Consider the following 24,048-nt stretch of genomic DNA (forward strand, 5'->3'; position numbering starts at 1 on the left):
TTACAAGAATGGCTGAAGGAGGAAAAATTCAAGCTAAATTGGACAGAGTGTTTCTTCTCTTGGGAAAGTTACAAGGCCAAATTGATGTTTTGGCTACAAATGTTGCGACTCTGGACTTAACAGTAAACAAATCCATTGAATTTGATAAGGACTTGACTCATGAAGTCCATGCAGCTGGACAAGAAGAGAAACTTGAAAGATTTGAGAGTGTGGAGAAAGAGATATATGTTGTTTCTGAGGAAAAGGAAGGAGGAGATGTAATGTTGCAGATGACAAAGGAGAGCCAGAGGCCTGACATGATGGCTACAAAGGAAAATAAGTACTGGATGATGAAAATCTGTTTTGAATTGAAGATTGAAGAATGGAGAGATCTCCTTATGTGGAGATCTGAAGACCTATGGATTACAAATTTGATTAAGGTGAAAGTTGGAGCTTTTGGGACATTTGGACTTAAAAGGAGTAAGAAACAAGATTCAGGCTCCACTTTTAAGTATGGAGGTCTGGCTGGAAGAAATATGGACCCTATCGGGACAGAGCTTCTCCGAAATCTGGTGTTTAATATTAAGGACTACCAAAAAAACCGGCAGAGAGGAATTGAGAGAGAATTAAGAGCCTCGGACGTGAGGTCTCCAGGCTGATAGTAGACTAAGACTGATGGTCATTTGTTGGGGATTGAAACCGGGAAAGGGTGGGGTGGGGTTTGGGAATCCAAAGGGTGCAGAATAATAATCTTTTTTTAAATTTTGTTTTGTTATTAGTATGAAAATTGGGGAATTCGTGGAAGGGAATTTGGGTCGACTTTAGAAAAAAGTTTTAAGAATGAGCACTGATGTTTAAATACTGATGTTTATAAGTTAAAATTGGTTTTTTTAAAAAAATGAATTAAATATAAAAAGGTCAAAAATTGGGGACAAGAACTTGTTGAGTTAACAATTTGAATTGGAATATAAGAAGGGGAGGTGTGGGGAAGTCAGGGAAATATGTTATTGAAAATAAGGATTGTAAACTTTATGTGTTTTAAACTTTTTTGTTTTTCTCTTTTTGATTTTTTAATGTATAAAGGTGGAAAAACTCAATAAATATCTTTTTTTTAAAAAAAAGAACAGTTTCAGGTTAAGAACGGACCTCCGGAACAAATTAAGTACTTAACTTGAGGTACCACTGTATATTGTTATTGCGAAAAGTTTCTCTGTTACAATTACTGTGTCGTTTTTCTATCACTGCTTTTACCTGAATCCTGACCGTGATTTCATTTAACTTTAATTTTTTTTTTTAAAAGCCCCCAAAAGGCCTCCATTCTTCTATCTAAAAATTCATCATTTTATAGCTTTTTTAGATTCGGACGTAGTAGTGTTTGTACATCTTTTTCTACTTTGGGAGGGATCTCAAGTTGAAGCATTCTGTATTGGCTCTGCCATCTTTGTTCTCTCACTCCATTGCTTTTAAAAGGCGCAGAAAAGTAGCAGGTGATGCTCGCGACCAGCAAATGATTTGGCGGAAGCGAGGCCTAAATACAAATGGCCAAATTCTCATTTGCAAAGCTTTGCAGTTTGCTTTGCAGGTTGACCTCTCATCTGCTGTAAAGGCACACTCTCTGGAAAGGAAGCTGTGCAATGTGTTTGGTTTTGCAGTGGTCCCTTGGTTCTCAAATGCCTTGGTACTCCAAACACTGCAAACCCGGAAGTAAGCGTTCCGGTTTGCAAACTTTTTTCAGAAGCTGAATGTGCTCCATTTTGAGTGTTACGCTTCCGTTTTGAGTGTTACACTAAGGTCTGTCTGTTTTTGCTATTTATTTTGCATTTTTGTTTTTGCGGCTCTTTTTTGTATGACTGTGTGGAAACCAGATGGATAGCGAGTTGGCTTAGGATTGGGGACCTCCAGGTTCAGATCCCACCCCTGCTCCTCAGCCATGAAGCTCACTAGGTAGTGTTGGGCCAGCCATTACTGCAGCCGTAAACTGCTCAGGACCGCAATACCTGAAGGACTGGCTCTCCCCCAATAGAACCTACCCAGACCCTGAGATCATCTTCTGAGACCCTTCTTTCTGTGCCACCCCCTTAAGAGGTCCGGAAGGTGCCAACACAAGAACAGGGCCTTGTCTGCGGTGGCTCCCCGTTTGTGGCATGCTCTACCCAGGGAGGTTCACCTGGCGCCTTCATTATACACCTTTAGGCACCAGGCAAAAATGTTCCTCTTTAACTAGGTCTTGGGCCGAATAATATTCTACAGCCTTTTAAATGTGATTGTGGGAAGGGAGGGTTATAGTTTTGTTGTTTCGTTTTATGTACTTGTCTATCTTGTACAGTGTACCTCGGGTTACATACACTTCAGGTTACATATGCTTCAGGTTACAGACTCCACTAACCCAGAAATAGTACCTCGGGTTAAGAACTTTGCTTCAGGATGAGAACAGAAATTGTGCTCCAGCGGCACGGCAGCAGCAGGAGGCCCCATTAGCTAAAGTGGTGCTTCAGGTTAAGAACAGTTTCAGGTTAAGAACGGACCTCTGGAACGAATTAAGTACTTAACCCGAGGTACCCTGTATTTTATTCTTCAAACTGCCCTGAGATCTTATGATGAGGGCGGTACAATGGTCCCTCCGGTTGCAGACGGGATCCATTCTGGAGCTCCGGTCGGATCCCGAGGTTTCCGCAACTGGAGGGGACGGCTTCTGCGCATGCACACATGGTGGTAGAGCGCTTCTGCACATGCGCTTGCATGGAAATATACTTCCGGGTTTGCCGCTCACGTATCCTGAAGTTTATGTAAGCGGAGGGATACGTAAGCAGAGGTACAACTGTATTTAAATTTTATAAAAACAAACAAATCAACCTAATGTACCTCAGTGGGAACCATAAACTCCACATGGAGGTCTGTGGAGGGTAAGGTGGGGTAGAAATAAGTTAATAAGGAATTTATGTATTGCAGGTAGAGAAAAAGAATAGTCAAGCACATTGCTCCTTACATAGACATGTAAATCAGTTTAGAAGTATGACCTTGAAGCGCTTAAAATTAACGTGTCTTTGAATCTCTGGGCAACTCTGCCAAACACTTCAGTCCCAAATTCTTATAAGCGTTACTGGTTGCATGCAGTGCTATTCTGCTAGAAAAAGAGGTGCTGGAACTCGTCATGAGCACCTTCCTTATTCAATGGCGCCCACCAGAGAGGGGCCGGAACTAATTAAAAAAAAGCTCCGGTTCCATGGAACAGTCTTCCGGATAATTGTGACTAGGACCACAGCCTTAGGACCAATGAAGATGGGGCTTTGGGGTGGGTGTGATGCTTGACTGCGTGGTTACTGACGGTAGGGGTCTAATATGTTCAAAGGAACCCCAAAGCAGGCCTTCTCTTTGGTCCTTGGCACTAAGGGGGTCAGGGACGCGGGTGGCGCTGTGGGTTAAACAACAGAGCCTAGGACTTGCCGATCAGAAGGCTGGCGGTTCAAATCCCGCGAGGGGGTGAGCTCCCATTGCTCGGTCCCTGCTCCTGCCAACCTAGCAGTTCGAAAGCACGTCAAAGTGCAAGTAGATAAATAGGTACCACTCCGGCGGGAAGTAAATGGCGTTTCCGTGCAGAAGTGGCTTAGTCATGCTGGCCACATGACCCAGAAGCTGTACGCCGGCTCCCTCGGCCAATAAAGCGAGATGAGCGTTGCAACCCCAGAGTTGGCCACGACTGGACCTAATGGTCAGGAGTCCCTTTACTAAGGGGGTCATCTTCTTTTGACTTCTCTGCTTGTGGCTCAAGCAATAACCACCCCCCTCTCCCTCTGTTCTATCAGGACAGCAACAGCGCAATGCAGAGCCTTCATCAGAAAATGCAAGACATGGAGATGCAACACAACAGCTGCGCCGAAGGGCTGAGGCAGCAGGCCAGCGAACTCGACTTCAGCGCCGAGCGAGAGGCCCGGCTTAAGAAAGAGCTTGAGGCAAGTGTCTCTCCCCCCGCCCCGCCCCCGGTTCTCGGAAGAGCTTTGGTGTTGGGGACTGACAGCTTGCCAGAACATATGGGAAGGTGTCTGTCTGACCATTGCCCCATCCGGCTCAGTACTGTATGCACCATGGGTAGGCAAACTAAGGCCCGGGGGCCAGATCCGGCCCAATCGCCTTCTAAATTCGGCCTGTGGATGGTCTGGGAACATAGCGTTTCCCTTTTTTAAAGGGAAATTCCCTTATTCTGAATAGGATTCCTTGCAAGAAAAGGGAAAAGTTGACAGCTTTGTCTGGGAATCAGCGTGTTTTTACATGAGTAGAATATGTCCTTTTATTTAAAATGCATCTCTGGGTTATTTGTGGGGCATAGGAATTCGTTCATTTGCGCCCCCCCCCCAAATAGAGTCCGGCCCCCCATAAGGTCTGAGGGACAGTGGACTGGCCCCCTGCTGAACAAGTTTGCTGACCCCTGGTCTACACCGACTGGCAGCCCTCCAGGATCTCAATATGGATTATCCCGTGTATTGTCCAAACTCGGTTTGAAGTCCCTACCATGGTATCGGTTTCATAACCGGCAGTATATCGCAAATCACAACGTTTGGGTTCGTGTTCTGTGCAAAAATCGCAATGTGGGAAAACCGTGAAGCCGGCCAAGGCCTCTGCATAGCTCCATACTTACTTCGGACATCATGATGTGTGTATATATCGCGACGTTTAGCTGGTGATATACCGTATTTTTCGCTCTGTAAGATGCACCAGACCACAAGACGCACCTAGTTTTTGGAGGAGGAAAACAAGAAAAAAAATATTCTGAATCTCAGAAGCCAGAACAACAAGAGGGATCGCTGCGCAGTGAAAGCAGCACTGCTGTTCAGGCTTCTGGGATAGCTGCGCAGCCTGCATTTGCTCCATAAGACGCACACACATTTCCCCTTACTTTTTAGGAGGGAAAAAGTGAGTCTTATAGATAAAAAAATACTGTATATTGCAGTGTTGGAAACCAGATGTCGCCCAGCCCTATGTATAAGTGGAGTGTGTGTAAACAGCTGCCACTCCAGTGTGGGGACCTCCAGATGTTGTTGGGCTCCAGTTCCCATCAGCCCCAAGCAGTTTGGACATTGGTCAAGGATGTTGGGGTGTTGTAGTCCAGCAGCTTCTGCAAGGCCACAGGTGAGCTATCTCACCCCTCTTTTTAATTGGAGAAAAAAGCATATGTTTATAATTCTTCAGGGCTGGGAGATGTTGGGTATCTACTGTATTGGCCTGAATAGAAGCCTCACTTTCCCCCCAAATTCCAAAGTTAAAGTGTGGCTTATACTCGCCACCTTATGGTATGCAGCCAGCAGCAGGGAGGAATGGAGTGGTTTATATTCGGAGTTTATTCTCTCTTTTTTCCTCTCTCCCCCCCCTCCAACTTTAAAGGTGCGGCTTATATTCCGGTGTGGCTTATATTCGGGCCAATACGGTACTTATTTTTTTAAAGGCACACTGTTCTGTGATATAGGCTACCCCTTTCTGCCAGTAATTCTTTTTTAAAAGGTGCAAGCAGATGTTACAGCAACAAATTGTCGTTTGCAAGGTAGGGTTGTCTTTAAATCCCTAATTGGGCAGCTTTGTAGTCTGAGGTGATGGCGAAGTAGATGAAGCAAAAGGCACCGTGTTTGTGAAAAGTAGTGGAAATGGTTGCCGGAATAGCTTTCTAAACTCTTTTTTTATTATTAAAAAATATAGCAGTTTGAGAGATACTTAAGCAGAGCACATGTCGACCAGCTGCTATAAGGAAGATTTGTGGTGTTCCTTTGGTGCCCTCTGGTGGGTGTACAAAGGAAATGTCACTGTTTGGAAAGTAATGGTGATTTCAAGAGAACGTAAGATAATATTGGCTGGAAGCCCCTCATCCTTTTCTCCAGCGTGGCCTTTTGGGATGATTGCAGTAAGTCCCACATGGAGGGCATGAAGGCAGTAGCTTTCCTGTGCTGTTTGCCATTCAGCAGCTAGTTTCTGAGCTTGGAGGTTCACGTATTACTTTTTTCTATTTGTTAAACCTTCCCACCCACCCCCCATTTTGTCTAAAGACAAGCCAAAAACAGAGAAGTTTGCAAACAGCAAAATCTCAATTGCAAGTGCAATAGTAAATTCCAGTTTCCAGTAAAACACAGAATAAAAAAACAGAGGAATCTTGTTAACTGGCTTCTTCCTTGACCAAAAAGAAAAGTCTGCTTATTTTAAAAATACAGAGAGGCTTTCTTCTGCGCACAGGGTTTCATGTAGCCATTTTCCTTCATGTTTTTTCATGGCATCCTTACAAGATACTTCAGCTATGCCGGAAGTGATATATACAAAGCTTAAGGAAGCTTTGTACTGGCAGGAGTAAAATAAGAAGTAAGCCTAAGAAATGTTCATTTTCTTCCCTTCACCCTCTTTTTGTGTGTGGTAGAGCCACAAGATTTGCTGTTGCGGCTCACTCCCTGGTACAGTGGTACCTCAGGTTACATACGCTTCAGGTTACAGACTCCACTAACCCAGAAATAGTGCTTCAGGTTAAGAACTTTGCTTCAGGATGAGAACAGAAATTGTGCTCTGGCGGCGCAGCGGCAGCGGGAGGCCCCATTAGCTAAAGTGGTGCTTCAGGTTAAGAACAGTTTCAGGTTAAGTACGGACCTCTGGAACGAATTAAGTACTTAACCCGAGGTACCACTGTATATCCAAGGCCTGAAATCTCGGAGAGCCACTGTTGGCCCAGGGGAACAGTAGATGGACCAGTTGTCTTCCTCGGTATAACCTTCCTCCTGATTTGCGGACTCGATAGCGTAGTTTCGCTTAAAAGAATAACAAAGATGTTACATGGGTTCTGGGGGGCAGAACCCAACCTTGCACCAGCGAACTTCTTGCCTGGTGCAGTGGGACTTTGCTCCCCCCGGCTACAGTTCCCTGTGCACCCCCAGAACCTGCTCTGAGGGGTCCCCCCAATGCTATGGAGCATATTTTGAGAGTCCTTGAAGGCTATAAGAGGAAGGAGATGGAAGCCCCGTTGTGTGCGCAGATGTTCGTTCTTCTAGTGCACAGTTTTGGATTGAACTCTCTGCCTTGTAACTTGAATTCTTCTACTCAATGACCCGAGTCAATGACTCAATCCAGAGACAGTTGGCTGTGTCCCATTGAAATCACCAGGGCTTAGTTTTGCCCCTGCTAAGTTGCCTCGTTGGCTAACAGCATGAAACTTGATGAGATTTCTACAGATTGAGGTCATTTTTAATCTAGTATCCTTTGCTCTATTGGTAAGCATCCATAATTTAACTATCAACTTTTAAATCACAAGTAGACTACAGTGGTACCTCGGGTTAAGAACTTAATTCATTCTGGAGGTCCGTTCTTAACCTGAAACTGTTCTTAACCTGAGGCTAAAGGGGCATCCCACTGCCGCTGCACTGCCAGAGCACGATTTCTGTTCTCATCCTGAAGCAAAGTTCTTAACCCGAGGTACTATTTCTGGGTTAGCGGAGTCTGTAACCTGAAGTGTTTGTAACCCGAGGTACCACTGTAGAGTCATACCTTGGGTTACAGATGCTTTGGGTTGCACGTTTTTGGGTTGTGCACCACGCTCGCACATGCGCAGAAACACTAAATCGCAACCTGTGCATGCGCAGACGCGCCGCTGCAGGTTGCGAACATGCCTCCCGCACTGATCACGTTCGCAACCTGAGCATCCACTGTATTGGATTGTGCCTCTTTTATGCTTTGGTAGAGGTCTTGATAGAACAATCATTTGGAGTTTCGGACACCCTTTTCCGCTTAAATGTTCCTTTGAACCTTTTAACCAGAAGATGGCCAATATGCTATTTTATTTATTAGTGTAAGACCAGGCATTCACAGGACCCATGATTGTTTTGTAGCATACTTTCGCCTTAATTTCTTTCTTTTTTTTAGTCTTGTCACGCTTTGTTCTTAAAATGCAAAAAGTGTAAAACAGAATGCAAAATGTAAATTAAGAGTGCCCTAAAACGGGATGAGGAAAGTATGTTGAGAACATTAGTGGGTGGAGAAAGATGGACCAAATTTTGGGGTGGTTCAATTTCGTGACTCAAGGGGCTATCAGTTCAATTAGCTTATGATCTATAGCACCATCTGCAATCTAATTCCCTGCCCCGAAGTTTTGGGTTATAGCTCTCACTATTCTTTTCTGTTGGACAAGCTGGCTGAGACTGATGGGATTTGGAGTCCTTCAACATCTGGGGGAAGACTGGTCTGTGACATGGTCTATCAGCTGCTGAGCTTATTTAAGCAATGTGTGCTATAAATAGACACATCCCTCCAGCCTCCCTCAGGATTTTTCTATATTGATGTTAGCACGCGCTGTCAGATCTGTTGGATAAACAAATTCTGGGTTGCTTACATAAGCCAGCAGGCCTGGTGCTTTGCCGGTGGTCCTGAAGACCTTATATATAAGACTTTATTTCTTTACCATTGACGCCCCTGAAACCTTGACTGTTCCAGTTGGGTCTTTGGTGATATCTTTCATTGTTGATTGTGCTCTCATATGCAGCAAATGTGTCTCTGCGTCATGTGACTTCAGAGAAGCCACAGGGAAATCAGAAATCGATATTTCCCAACTTTGTAAAGAATCAGGAACAGAATCTTAAGCTGTACTGTGGAGACGTGGATTCCTGGTCAAATAATGAAGGCTTTAATTTAATAAGTTTTAAAAAAATGTTTGATATTTATACAAGAGTATTTAAGGCTGTTTAACATCTAACCATTTCCTCGTTCTTAATAGTTTATTCAAGTCTTCACGAATTGACTGATATAATAAGATTCAAGCCAGTGAATACAGTCAAGAAGGAATGGAAGTGCTTGAATGATTATTTAGAAAGACAAGGTTTCACGCACCGTATTTTTCGCTCTATAAGACGCACCAGACCACAAGACGCACCTAGTTTTTGGAGGAGGAAAACAAGAAAAAAACCATTCTAGATCCCAGAAGCCAGAACAGCAAGAGGGATCGCTGCGCAGCGAAAGCAGTGATCCCTCTTGCTGTTCTGGCTTCTGGGATAGCTGCGCAGCCTGCATTCGCTCCATAAGACACACACACATTTCCCCTTACTTTTTAGGAGGGAAAAAGTGAGTCTTATAGAGCAAAAAATATGGTATTTGTATGCTGCCCATCTAACTTGGTTTCTGCAGCCACTCTGGGCGGCATCCAACTAATTATAAAACCACAGTAAAATACCAAAACTTTCCCATATGCAGCTGCCTTCAGATATCTTCTAAAAGTTGTGTGGTTTTTTATTTCTTTGACATCTGATGGGAGGGCGTTCCACAGGGCGGCCGCCACCACCGAGAAGGCCCTCTGCCTGGTTCCCTGTTGCTTCACTTCTGGCACTAAGGGAACCACCAGAAGGCCCTCGGAGCCGGACCCCCATGTCCGGGCTGAACGATGGGGGTGGAGACGCTCCTTCAGGTATCCTGGGCTAAAGCTGTTTAGAGCTTTGAAAGTCAGCACCAATGTTTTGAATTGTGTTCGCAAACACACGTTACAATCCATCCAAGAAGTATTTGAGAGAGATTTCCAGGGTGTTTGCGTCTTTAACCAGCTTAAAATTTCTGTTTTTAGGCAGCTACATTGAGAATAAAGAAACTGGAAGAAAACGTTGAGGCAGAGAGAGCGGCACATCTGGAATCAAAATTTAATTCTGAAATAATCCAGGTAAATCTGTGGCAGCCATTAGGTGGAGCGGACTAATGCATCCTGAGCTACGTCTCACCTGAATATTTAACACAGTAGTTCCATTAACAAAATGTGGTATTAGGGGCACACATGGTAGTTTTATGCTGTGGGTGGCATCAGAAAGCTGTCTTTTGCTGCTGTACCAGCTTGGCATCCCAGGTTGGCACAGGGTGCTGTCACAGTGCCACAGACCTCAGAGCCGCTCCAGGACAAGAGTTATTCCTTCTGAAATCAAACCTTTATTTCCCTTTCTCTGATCATGATTTGGGGGTTGTCAACAGCCTATATTGGGATGGCCAACTCCTTACAAAATTAAAAACTGGCAGTGATCTACTCCCGTTTTTGGTGTGTTCAGGTCAAACGTTGTTGACCTTTTTTTGGGAAGGAAAGCCCCATTTTTGGGAGTTTCAGGGCAAAGTTGTTCAGCTTTTTCTAAGGGAGGAGGAAACAGCCCCACTGAGTAAAGTCCGTCATCCATTCTGCAGATCCTGCAACAATGGAGGGCGGGGTGAGGGGGCAGGGCCGAATTCTGTTTTACCAATGCTAATGAAAGGGACCCAGCGATCAACCATGATCTACCAAAACCTACCGGGGATCTACCAGTAGATCACGATCGACCTGCTGGGCATCCCTGGTCTATACGATTGCACTCTCTTTCTCTCCTGTGCCTCCATTCTCCAGCATAAATTTGCCCTTCCCTTCTCCTGCCACGTATAATTTGCTGCAATGTCTCCACTGACAACAGCCATGTTAATGCTAGCAAGCATTGATCCTGACCCAATGCCAGTTTCAAACCCTGATTTCAATTTTTGAGTAAAAAAAATAAACACTGGTTAGTGCTGACCATGGTTAATGTGAGCACAGAACCATGGTTAAGGGGAGGGAAAATTCATTCTAAGTGCATTCAATGGAATGTGTTTGAAAATTCTTTTCTGACCTCCAAGCTATTGGGATGAAGATCTCAAGCATCCTGCTCACTCAGGAAGATGGCATGCTCCTGTTTTAACTCTTTGCATATTCAGATGAACCCTTGGGCATGACAGTTAAATGTAACCAGGGTTTGCTCTTGACCTAACCATGGTTAAGGAATGAATAAGCACACGTTCTCTCATCTTAAGTGTATTAAAAGCCCAACAGTACTGATACAGTTATTGTCTTCCCTAAAAATTAACGTGCTGTAGAGCAACAAAACACAGCCCTCCTTGGGGCCAGTGTGGTGTAGTGGTTAAGAGCAGTAGACTCGTAATCTGGTGAACCGGGTTCGCATCTCCTCTCCTCCACATGCAGCTGCTGGGTGACCTTGGGCCAGTCACACTTCTCTGAAGTCTCTCAGCCCCATTCACCTCACAGAGTGTTTGTTGTGGGGGAGGAAGGGAAAGGAGAATGTTAGCTGCTTTGAGACTCCTTCGGGTAGTGATAAAGTGGTATATCAAATCCAAACTCATCTTCTTCTTGGAATGTTGATTGACGGATTCTTATTACGTTGCAGTTAAGAATTCGAGACCTTGAAGGGGCTTTGCAGGTGGAGAAGGCCAGCCAAGCAGAAGCGCTTTCTGACTTGGAAATGATCAAAGGCAAATTTAGAGAGGTGGAAAATGCCTATGACAGAGAGAAGCGCAACGCTCATGAGAGCGTCGAAAAACTCAATAGGTAGGTCTCTCATTTCCCGATTCAGAATTTGTATTTAATCGTTCATATTATATAGCACAGAGCTGAGCATTTCCCTACTTTTAACACAGTGTTGGGAAACCTTGGCCCTCTAGATGTCTCTGAGCTACAACTCCAATAATCCCTGGTCATTGGCCAGGCTTGCTGGGACTGATGGGAGTTGTAGTTCAGCAACATTTAGAGGGTAAAAATTTCCTCCTATCGGTTTAGCAGGTTAACGTGATGTAGTGGATATAGATGTGAGACTCTTGATAGATAATTCTGAGGGAATGCAGCCCTCGATAGGAAAAAGTTTTCCTAGGCATGTGTGAACAGTGATCAGATATTAGCATGAGGGGCATTCAAAGATAATTTAAGCCTCACATGTAAAAACATCTGTAATGCTGGCCCCCAAAACTTTCTGGATCCACCATATTTAATAGCAGTAAGTGGAGATGAATGAGAATTTGTTGGGCCTGGAAATTGTTGTCTTCCGGGTTATCCACTTGATGATGATTAAATTCACATTAAGCGACATTATATTAACCATAAATTTTTTGAGAGTGTTGTAAGTCCCACAGGGATGCAATTATGGTAAAGATGTAAGAGGAGTGGAGCACAGTGCAACAGCCACTGTGGCTTGCGCTCATCGTGCTAAACTGGAAAATGGGGAGTCTGGGGTCTTCCAGATGTAACTCGCATTCTCCCTGACCATTCCCCATGCTGGCTTTGGCTGTTGGGAGTTGAAGTCCAGCAGTATCTAGAAGACTACAGGCTTCCTATTTTTGTGCCAAACTGTGGTTTAGTGCGACATCTGAATTGTGCCACCCTGAACACAAAGTTCCACAGACTCGAAGTTTCATGATAGTACTATCAGGCATAGTTGGATGGGAGCGGTAACTTTTCTTTCGGTGACCAACCAAAATATAAAGGGGATAACCATGGTTCTGCTTGGACATTTAAGGTTGTCAGCATGTCAGTATGCTTAATTTTAATTTATAACTGGATTTTTGTTTTCTTGCAAGACGTTCTGATACGGATGCAGCCTTCCTTTCAGGTAGTTCTTACACGGTTTGGCATCCATTTTATTCCTGTCACACTTCCCCATTCTGATCCTTGGTTTTGACGTTCTTTGTGTTACATATTTTCACTACTTTCATGCTGTTCCCTGGTTTGAGTCTGCATATTTTCCTTTATCTTCAAACTTGTCATTCATTCCTTAAAATGTCTTCATACTGGTCTTATGCAAATTAAACCTTACTATTGTAGCAACCGGCTGAGATGAGTATTGTTTTTCAGTGAATACTGAAAATACCTTCTTGTAGCTGACCTGAGAATACAGTGGTACCTCTGGTTGCGAACAGGATCCGTTCCGGAGCCCTGTTTGCAACATGAGCAGAACGCAATCCGCGTCAGCCCGGGTCGTGATTCGCTACTTTTGCGCATGCGCGTGATGTCATTTTTGAGCGTCTGTACATGCGCAAGCGGCAAAACCTGAAAGTAACCCTTTCTGGTACTTCCGGGTTTTCGCGGGACGCCACCTGAAAAGATTTAACCTGAAGCAAACTCAACAAGAGGTATGACTGTAATGAAAAATACTTTTAGAACTGTAGCATTCAGTCTTTGAAATCACAATATTTTTAGTGGCATGTGTTTTTAGTGCATGTGTAGATAGGCACCACAATGAACCTGGTTTGACTATTATTGCTCATTAATGTTCCCTAGACCAGATGGGTGGGAGATTGCCTGCTCTTAATGTGGTTACACTTCTTCTGAATACCTTTTGCTGTTGCTTGAGGCTCAGGTGGCCTCAGTGGCCCAGAGTGCCTTCCATCAGCTTCGGCTGGTAGCCCAGCTACGCCCTTGTCTGAACAGGGACAGCCTGACTTCTGTTGTCTAAGCTCTGGTAACCTCAAGGTTAGATTACTGCAGTGCGTTATACGTAGGGCTGCCTCTGAAGATGGTTCGGAAACTTCAACTAGTGCAAAATTCAGCGGCCAGGTTGCTCACCCGAGCAAGACTGTTTGAGCATTTTACACTGATCCTGGTCCAACTGCGCCGGCTACCAATTAGTTTCCAGGCCCAATTCAAAGTGCTGGTTGTGACCTATAAAGCCTTAAACAGCTCAGGGACCTCAAGGACCGCCTCTTTCCATATGAACCTACCCAGACCCTGAGATCATCTTCTGAGGTCCTTCTTCCTGTTCTGCCTTCATGTGAGGTCCGGAGGGTGGCAACACGAGAACGGAGCCTTCTCTGCAGTGGCTCCCCATCTGTGGAATGCTCTCCCCAGGGAAGTTTGCCGGGCACCTTCATTATTCACCTTTAGGCGCCAGGCAAAAACGTTCCTTTTTAACCAGGCCTTTGATTGATCTGTTTGACATCCTATGTGGGGTTTTTTTCCGGGGGGGGGGGGGGGATGTTATTGGGTTGTTGTTTTTACTTTGAGGTTTTATATTTTATATTTTGATTTTGTTTAGTGAACCGCCCTGAGACCTCTGAGTATAGGGCGGTATATATAAATTCAATAAATAATAATAATAATTTTCAGTGCTATGGAAATTTCCAGCTTAATTGAATTGCAATATATTACATCCATGTCATATAAATCGTCTGTTATGCAAAAACCACACTATTGTTTAGGACTGCAGCAAATCCGACACTTTTAGCATTTCATGAATGTTTTTCTGATTTTGTTCAGCTTCGTTGGTTTTTTTTTTAGTAAAAAATCCACTAAATTCATACAACATACGACAGAGTCGAATATTAGTTGTTTAAAGTGTTTCTGAAAATTCTGTTCCGTCTTTCAGCCTGGAAAGGGAGTACGTCTCCATAAACAAGCAGCTAAACGACGAGCTGGAAGAGAAGAAGAAAGCAATTACAGACCTCTCAGAGAGACTCCTGGATAATGAAAAAAGTTACAAAGAATTACAGGATGAACTTGTACTGGTAAGAAGCCCTGGGGCATTTTCTTTATTGGTCCAAACGATGCTATAGATGTTGCTATGTGTGCGCAATGGTGTTGTCATGCATGCTCAGGATGGAGGCTGAAAAATGGAAGACCTGCAGGTGGTTTGGTGAACATGACAGCTCATGGATGTTTCGCTCGGAAGGATGGCGGTTTTAGGGAGTTGCATGCAGCTTTCGTTCCTGCATTGCACAACCGAAAACAGATCTGTAGCCACTGGGTTGCTTTCAGTACCAAGAGCCATTTAGCACGCATCATCTTTTATTGGGGTTCCTCTGAAACTTTAAAATATCTGCGTTTCTCAAGTCACTTGTGCAACTCAAACAGATTCCATTTCAGGGGAAAATACTAACATTGCGCATTGTAATGAAGCATTGAACTTGCTCTGAATTTTCCACATCCGATATATTTTGAACAAAGCAATAGGTTTTTAAAAAATAAACTTAGCTGTTTAAAATTTCATTTTACGTAACATCTCTCCCCCCCCCAGCCCTCCCGCCAAATAACGCCTGCCTAAATTTGAATGTGGCTGTCATGAAGTTTGTGCCATGATTGCTATGTATATTTTGTACATGCTGGGGAGTGGGGAATGTACAGTCGCGCCTTGGTTCTTGAACGCCTCGTGACTCGAATGTTTTGGCTCTGGAACGCTGCAAAGCCGGAAGTGAGCATTCCGGTTTGTGAACGTTTTTCGGTAGCCGAACGTCCGACGTGGCTTACGCTTGAGTGCAGGAAGCTCCTGCAGCCAATTGGAAGCCACGCCTTGGTTTTCGACTGTTTTCGGAAGTCGAATGGACTCTTGGAACGGATTCCATTCAAGAACCAAGGCACAGCTGTACTGTTGACATTTCCATTCCACCTTAAGGAACAGGCGTGTGGAATTGTTCCATGTCACATGTCTGTTTACATTCCAGCACAGTATGCTGGGAACTTCTGTTGTGTATTGCTTTTGCTTTTAGCTGCTCTCTCTGAGATGACGTGAGAGAGAGACAACATGTTTCTTTGTCCTGGTTTATGATTAATAAATCTGTAGTTGTAGTATGCTTCCACAAGCCTCACGCCTATCCTGTGTGCGCAGTTCAGTCTGCTGATAGTGTGCCCTGGCTTTGAGGCCCGGGTCGCTGATTTACATTGGAGCAGAAGTGATGGTCTTCACAGCAGGACGGCTGGAAGGAGACGGCCCAGCCAGGACTAGCCAGCTGGCCTCCCGACCCTCTACATGCCGACATGTACATGGTTTAATTTTGGCTTGCCGTGAACATTGATCAGTTTTGGTCAGTGTGAAATGACACAAGAAGTTATGGTTTAGCACAGGGAGCACCAGTTCATGGGGAGTGAGCTGTTTTGCTCCTCCCCATATTTTTTTTCTGGGGGCAGCTCTCGTCCCAATGTTGAGGGGGCAGAGGAGGCTGAGTGCGGAGCCGAGTGAGTTGCGGCTGCAGTAGCCATTTCCTCCTCCTCCTCCTCCCGTCACGCCAGGAAGAGGAGAAATGCCGGAATATGCAGTCGTCCCATAAGAGGATCAAGCCTGCAACCTTGACATCATCAGCACCATTCTCTAACCAACTGAGCTATCCAGACTGACTTAAAAGAGCACATTTGCCATCTCCAGGTCACCATCCGATGACAAACTGTAGATTCTGTATTTTTCGCTCCATAAGACGCACTTTTCCCCCTCCAAAAATGAAGGGGAAATGTGTGTGCGTCTTATGGAGCGAATGCAAGGGGGAGGCAGGCAGCAAAAGCCCCCAAGAGCCGCACCTTGGGGCACTTTTCCCCAGTCAGTCCCTTCTCCCTCCTCATAGAAAAGCCCGAAGGAGCTGTGTTCTCCTTAAAGGGTGCACGGCTCCTGTGGGCTTTTGCGGGAGGGGGTTCCCCCACATCCCGCAAAAGCAGGGAGAAGCTCGGGGGGGGAGGAATATTTCCCCCCTTGATTTCCCCCTCTAAAAACTAGGTGCGCCCTATGGAGCGAAAATTACGGTAAGCTTCCCCCACTTTACAAAACCAGTTATTTCACTTTTCCCGCTCACTGTTCTGTATTGACGATAAAGTTTATTTTAGGGTGTGTGGTGTGTTTTTTTTTTAAAGAAAACTTTTTTTTGCTTGCCCTTAGTACATGTTGGGGGAGGGAGTGGGGGGGGGGAGGTTCAGGTTAAAGAAAGTTTAAACCGAACAATAAAGCTCGAGCGGATTAGAATGGGGTGAGTGGAGAGGTTTAAGTGCCCTTTCTCTGCTCCGAGAACCTTCCGTGGATCAAAACGTATTAGGTGCTCTCTTGCTATTTTATCTGCCCAAGCTGGTATTAAACCTATCTGTGGTCTCACTCACTGACCATAATTTGGATATTCTCCAAGGAATACTTACTCCTTAGCTTCTTGTAGACTATTAAGTGTGGAAGCAATTTAAATTCGCGCACTTTTAAGACCAGTGGGGGACCGCTGCAATTATCTAGTCTGACCTCATGTGCACATAGGGTATGGAATTCATCCTGGTTGGATTAAAGCATATCTTTCAGAGAGATTTCTTATTTCAATTTAGAAACTCCATATAGCAATGGATTGATTACGTTATGCGTTAGGTGCTTCCCTGTGTAATTATCCACAGTGCTTGAAAGTTAAATCTCTCTCTGCTAGTTTTTAACTTTTGGTTCTGGGCATTTGAAGAGTCTTCTCTGTCTTTTGTCTTGGTTTCTAAGGCCTGGTACAGATACCATATCACCCTTAATCGTAGTTGGGCAGTTGAATTGGTCCTTCGATTTTGTTTTAAGGCACTTTCTCACATTTCCTTTGGAAATAACCCCGACTGGCCTCAACCATGATTAAAATTTATGTTTCTTCTTATCTTAATTAACACTAAACTTTGACAAAGCCTGGTTAATCACGTTAATTGGGATGGTTGCTGCCACTGTAATCCTGTTTTCAGGCAGGTATGAAGAACTGAGTATGGAATGATTATGGCATTTTGTTTCCACATTAGTTTGAGAATTTAAAAAATCCTCTCGAAATATTTACTACAGTACATATTCTCAGATTATTATTAAAAAAACAAAACAAAAACATTTCAGTGAGTATCCCCCCACAAAACCAAGTCTTATGAGGAGCTGTTGAAGGACCTAGGTATTCTTAGCTTGGAAAAGAGGAGACTGAGAGGAGATATGAGAGCCATTTTCAGATATCTCAATGGTTGTCACATGGAAGATGGAGTACCGTATATACTCGAGTATAAGCCGACCTTTTCTGTACATTTTTTATGCTGAAAAAGTCCCCCTCGGCTTATAGAGTGAGGCAGGCGACAGCGGTGGAGGGACAAGTGGCCCAAAAGGAGCCCTTTTGGGCTCCTTGTTCTTACTCCGCCGCTGCCGCCACCATCCCCAGGTTTGTGGTGTGGTGAACTGGCTTATATTCGAGTCAATAAGCTTCCCCAATTTTTGTACTGAAATTAGGTGCCTCGGCTTATATTTGGGTCAGCTTATACTCGAGTATAGGGACGCGGGTGGCGCTGTGGGTTAAACCACAGAGCCTAGGACTTGCTGATCAGCAGGTCAGCGGTTTGAAAGCCTGCAACGGGGTGAGCTCCCATTGCTCGGTTCCTGCTCCTGCCAACCTAGCAGTTCAAAAGCACGCCAAAGTGCAAGTAGATAAATAGGTACTGCTCCGGCAGGAAAGTAAACGGCGTTTCCGTGCGCTGCTCTGGTTCGCCAGAAGCGGCTTAGTCATGCTGGCCACATGACCCGGAAGCTGTACACTGGCTCCCTCGGCCAATAAAGCGAGATGAGTGCTGCAACCCCAGAGTCGGTCACGACTGGACCTAATGGTCAGGGGTACCTTTACCTTTTATACTCGAGTATATACGGTAAGTTTGTTTTCTCCTGCTCTGGTGGGAAGGACTTGAACCCATGGCTTCAAGTGACAAAAAAGGAGATTTCGACTGAACATCAGGAAGAACTTTCTGACAGTAAGAGCTGTTTGACAGCGGAACGGTCTCCCAAAGGAGGTGGTGGACTCTCCTTCCTAGGAGGTTTTGAAGCAGAGGTTGGATGGCCAGCTGCCAGGGATGCTTTAGTTGAGTTTCCTGCGTTCCAGAGCGTTGGACTAGATGGCCCTTCCCAGCTCCTTCAACCACTCCTCATAAGGCATGGTTTCCAGATCCTTGATTCCTCATGGTTTCCCTCCTCTGCACACCTTCCAGCTTGTCAACATCCTTCATAAGTTGAGGTGCCCAGAATTGGACAATGGTGTGGCCTGATGACGGCAGAATAGAGTGGCACTATTGCTTTCCTTTCCTTAACTGTTGAGGCAGCTACCAACTCTAGAGAGTTGTCCTGCAAGCTGTGTTCCTCATGGCTGACTTAGCACAATATTAGAAGTGACAGCAGGGCAGGGGGCTGATTACCTCATACAACACGGGGTTTTTGCACAACTCTTGCTGTTTCTCGTTGCATCACTTGCGTTTACCCTGATAGTTCCCAGATTGCTGTTCGGACTAGCTGGGGGATCAGCAGTTGGAACTGGTGCAGTCCCCAGGCAGCCTCCAGATCATATAGGTGCAGATTCATGCGCAATGACACATTAAAAACCTTCCATCTGGAAGAACTCTAAAGTTCCTTTCTCATTACCTTCTTTCCAAATGGTCTTCCAATCTGTGAACGTATCATGGGTTCTTTGGCCTTTTTGGAGAGGGGCGGGATAATGTTCTATACACTTTGGCCCAAAGGTACATGATGCAGAAACATCACATCAGTACCTGGATAGAAGATCATTAGAGTCCTATGCATGTTATATGTATATAGAGTTTTGTTGAAGGAAGATGAGATATCAATACTCTATTAGTGCTGATTTTTGTTGTCCGTTCTAAAAGGCAGAATCGACCCAGAACCCTCTGTTACTGACCTATGGTACTCTAATGCTACCATTTATTACGTCACTGAAAAATTTTATCCACAAATTTATTATTAATGCCGTTCTGTCCTATATATCTCCTAGGAGACCGGAGACGAAAACTCTGCAATTATTAACTTAGGGTGGGATTCCATTGCCCTCCAAGTGTCCCTATTTTCCAGGGACAGTCCCAGAATTACAAAAGCCTTTCCGGCTTCTGATTATCCGAGAATGTCCCTATTTCTCCCGCCAGTGCCACAGCCGCTGAGCTTGGGCAGGAGGATGAGACAGCACTTGTCCTAAGCGGAGGTAGTGGCAGCAGTGGCAGCTGCGAAGGAGCATCCTGGTGCCTCTCCATGGCTGCAGCCGCCGCCAGCCTCCTCCCTTAGGCAGCCTGTAGTGGCTGCTGGACAGCGGGCGAGGAGAAGGGGAAACTGCTACAGCTGCGGAGACCCAGCCTCACATGAGGTGCAGCTCTGAGGTGCAGGCAGAGGGCAAAGCCGCCCCTGGGTGGGAAGAAAGGGGGAGTTGAGGTGAGTGCAAGGAATCCTGATACAGTCATGCCTTGGGTTGAAGTTGCTTCAGGTTGAGCGCTTTCGGGTTGCGCTCCGCGGCGACCCGGAAGTAACGGAGTGCGTTACTTCCAGGTTTCGTCGCTTGCGCATGCCCAGACGCTCAAAATGACGTCATGCGCATGCGCGGACGAGGCGAATCGTGACCCGCGCAGACGCGGGTTGCGTTCGCTTCAGGATGCGAACGGGGCTCTGGAACGGATCCTGTTCGCATCCAGAGGTACTTGTTTTATTTAAAAAATGCTAACTAATTTTGCCCCTTTCGAAAATTTGTTTATTGGTGTGTGGTTTTCTTGTTGTAAATCTACTCAGGGGTCAGCAAACTTTTTCAGCAGAGGGCCGGTCCACTGTCCCTCAGACCTTGTGGGGGGCCGGACTGTATTTTGTAAAAAAGAAAAATGAATGAATTTCTATGTGCCACAAATAACCCAGAGATGCATTTTAAATACAGTGGTACCTCGGGTTAAGAACTTAATTCATTCTGGAGGTCCGTTCTTAACCTTAAACTGTTCTTAACCTGAAGCACCACTTTAGCTAATGGGGCCGCTGCGCTGCCGCTGCACTAATTCTGTTCTCATCCTGAAGCAAAGTTCTTAACCTGAGGTAATATTTCTGGGTTAATGGAGTCTGTAACCTGAAGCGTATGCAACCCGAGGTACCACTGTAAAAGCACACATTATACTCATGTAAAAACACGCTGATTCCTGGACCATCCACGGGCCGGATTTAGAAGGCGATTGGGCTGGATCTGGCCCCTGGGCCTTAGTTTGCCTACCCATGCACTAAAGAATAAAATCAGGATTAAGGAGTTTTCTCAGGATGGCGGAGGGCCTGTGTTCTGTGTCCGGTTGGTGTAGCAGTGGTGGAAATGCCCTGCGGGGGAGGGGGGCAAAAATGGGGTGTTGAGGAGGGACATTTAGGGGGCGGAATGAGAAATGTCCCTGTTTTCACCCAAGGAATGTTGGAGGTTATGGGATTCAGCTAAACTAGTCCTGCTACTGGAAGCCCCATGTAAGGGATTCCACAGTGAGACTTCTTTCCTCCGTGCAGTACCAGATTTACATATAAGCGAAACAAGCTATAGTTTAGGGCCCCACTCTCTTGGGGGCCCCCAAAAAATTTAAAGGAGGGAAAAACTGGATGTACTTTTCCAAAATATAAGATAAAAAACAAATAAAATAAAACCTACATACAGCAACAGTGTTTTGTGTTGTGTAGGCTCCTGTGATGTAAGTAATGGTCCCTGCCTGCTAGCCTGCTCCCTAAAATATCACTGGTAGTTATTTCACTATTAATATACTTCTTAATTGTATTTCACTTCAACAGTTACTTTGAGAGCCAGTGTGGTATAGTGGTTAAGAGCGGTAGACTCGTAATCTGGGGAACCGGGTTCACGTCTCTGCTCCTCCACATGCAACTGCTGGGTGACCTTGGGCCAGTCACACTTCTTTGAAGTCTCTCAGCCCCACTCACCTCACAGAGTGTTTGTTGTGGGGGAGGAAGGGAAAGGAGATTGTTAGCCGCTTTGAGACTCCTTAGGGTAGTGATAAAGCGGGATATCAAATCCAAACTCCTCCTCTTCTTCTTCTTCGATAAAATACATATTTTGTTATGTGCAAATGGCTTGAGGATACCTATTAGGTCCATAAATTACCATATAGCATATATTCAACACAAAAAACAGCGATGATTTGTTGTTGACGAAGGACAGCTGGACATACAAAGGGCCCCATTACCTTCAGTAGCTTAGGGCCTCATCAAACCTCAATCCGGCCCTGCCTCCATGCGTCCATTGAAATTGGCTCTGGAGGATTGGGAGAGAAGATGGAGATTGCTCCATCTGGGAAGCTGAAAAACTTGCCATGATGGCACAACTGCGTTTGCACTATGTTGAATTCCTCCATTAGTAACAAAGCCATGCTTGTCTGGAGACAGTGCAGATTTCAGTTCATGCTTGCACACACTCCTGAACATGCGCAACCATTTCAGAGTCAGGCCACCTTTGGAAGAGATGCTGATACCGTCCCTGGCTCAGTGGCTGTTCCTCACTGACAGGATATAGTGGTACCTCAGGTTAAGCACTTAATTCGTTCCAGAGGTCCGTTCTTAACCTGAAACTGTTCTTAACCTGAAGCACAACTTTAGCTAATGGGGCCTCCTGCTGCCACTGCGCCGCCGGAGCACGATTTTTGTTCTCATCCTGAAGCAAAGTTCTTAACATGAGGCACTATTTCTGGGTTAGCGGAGTCTGTAACCTGAAGCGTATGTAACCTGAGGTACCACTGTATATATTTTATGACATTTGGGATGCTGTAAAGGCCGATCTGATACTACAACTTTAATCATATAGACATTTTTTTTCTTTTTAATTAGTAACAAGCCAAATAATCAGCAACAATTAATATTTTTAAAGTCTGTCAGCAGAGACTGCTGTACATTTTTAAGAGCAGGGAGACCCACATATCATCTGCTAGGTCTACTCAGCCCCAAGGGAAAAGAAAACCCTGTTGTGAGTTTGACACTGGAAGGATGGTTAGTGAAGTGAAAGTTTTCAGAATAGTCAAATTTAGGCAAAACACATTTTTAGGATGATGGGACCTAACAAAACACAAGCTGGGAATTTGTGAAACTGTTGGCTATGCTGATTGGGGCTGATGAGACTTGGGAATTTCAACGGACATTGGAGCCACAGGTTTCCTGTTGATGGGGTAATTTTTCTGTTTATTCAGTCCCAAGTTACAAAATTCACAAATGAGCTTTATTTCTCTCTCTCTTGTGTACCTTAAAAAGACGAGCCTTCATTATAAATTTTACACAGAATGCAAGTTGTGCTCAGTTGGAGTTGCAACTCTCTCTCTCTCTCCCCCCTCTTTTTTCTTTTTTGGTTATGATGATATTCTCTAGCTGGCTAATTTGTATGTATCCATAGAAAGAGGGAGCTGAAAAATATACTTTGTACTATTATGAAAAATTAAAATCCCCTAGTGGAGCTTTGACACATTATATTTTAAAACTCATTTGTTCATGCTGAGGTCGTTGTCTTGCAGTTTTCCCGGAGTGGAATAGGGAGGGACGAAGGATCTTGAGACACTTGTGACACACACTTTCTCTCTGTGTGTGTGTGCCTGTGTGTTTAAAATAACCTTTCCTTTCTTATTATTCACTAGTCACATGCAAGTAGGTAGTCTCCTATTGCTTTCTAATGCAATGTGTTTTAGTTGTGCATAAAACTCATTAGAGCTTCCAGCTTTAATCAACATAAAGGCAAATAACGAAAGCTGTGATTGCAGACTGTGGTTTGGGAGTTCTCCAAGCACCTCTTGAGCACTTGTTATTTTGTGCGAGGAAGAAATGCCATAACAGCATGCACCAGGCCTTCCTTGAATTGCCCAAACAGCTAGGAAAGAAAGAAAGAAATAAGGAAGGGAGCGAGAGGTCTGATTTCCCTTCTTTATTTTCTCATCATACCTGATGGACCTGCTGTGCCAGGCTAATTTAGCCACCCTGAAAGATGAAGATAAACCAGAAGAAGGAAGTATATATTTAAAAACGAATAATTTTAGGAAGTGGGAGTGGGGCTGATGAGGAGCATTTTGGGGGTGGGCGAGGAATCAGGAGCTGGTTGGCTAAACCAGGAATTCTTATTTGGGGTGGAGAATAACATTGGGGACTTGAAAGTGTATATCTGCTTTGGTGTGGGTTCTTTTTATTTATTTTTTGAGTTCCCAAGGGTGATAAATGACCCTCCAAGCATAAAAGCCTGAACTCACAAAACCTTGTCAGCATCTATAGTTTTAGGTGACCAAGCACATAGAAGGTGAAAGTCCTGGCAGGGTTGGAACCGGGATCAGGGTGGATTAGTAGACCAAGAAAGTCTAGGCTGAGCTAAACAGGTGGATCTGTGTTGGAGTTAGCAGGGGAGGTTGTTAATAACAACAACAATAATAATACAGTGGTACCTCGGGTTACATACGCTTCAGGTTACAGACACTTCAGGTTACAGACTCCGCTAACCCAGAAATAGCACCTCAGGTTAAGAACTTTGCTTCAGGATGAGAACAGAAATCGTGCTCCGGCAGCGCGGCAGCAGCTGGAGGCCCCATTAGCTAAAGTTGTGCTTCAGGTTAAGAACAGTTTCAGGTTAAGAAGGGACCACCGGAACGAATTAAGTACTTAACCTGAGGTACCACTGTAATAGTTTCAGGAAGGTAGCCATGTTGGTCTAACGCAGTCAAAATAAATTAAAAAATCGAGTAGGACCTTAGAGACCAACTAAGTTTGTTCTGGTTATAAGCTTTCGTGTGCATCTGAATCGTGTGTATCTGAA

General features: G+C 44.8%; 1 protein-coding gene across 7 annotated transcripts in view; it reads left to right on the plus strand.

Moving 5' to 3' along the window:
- Positions 1-24,048, plus strand: part of CCDC171 (coiled-coil domain containing 171) — a 215,273-nt gene that overhangs the window by 22,177 nt on the left and 169,048 nt on the right. For 5 of the 7 annotated variants that reach the window (XM_053370260.1, XM_053370256.1, XM_053370259.1 and 2 more), the window contains 4 exons: positions 3,783-3,933; positions 9,549-9,637; positions 11,148-11,308; positions 14,115-14,253. In XM_053370260.1, the coding sequence (XP_053226235.1) occupies positions 3,783-3,933; positions 9,549-9,637; positions 11,148-11,308; positions 14,115-14,253 (540 nt within the window). Of the gene's footprint in view, positions 1-3,782; positions 3,934-9,544; positions 9,638-11,147; positions 11,309-14,114; positions 14,254-24,048 lie in introns of all 7 variants that reach the window. The other 2 variants (XM_053370261.1, XM_053370262.1) reach the window with 1 other exon arrangement.

The sequence above is a fragment of the Podarcis raffonei genome, chromosome 17, assembly GCF_027172205.1.
Source record: "Podarcis raffonei isolate rPodRaf1 chromosome 17, rPodRaf1.pri, whole genome shotgun sequence".
NCBI classification, from domain to species: domain Eukaryota; kingdom Metazoa; phylum Chordata; class Lepidosauria; order Squamata; family Lacertidae; genus Podarcis; species Podarcis raffonei.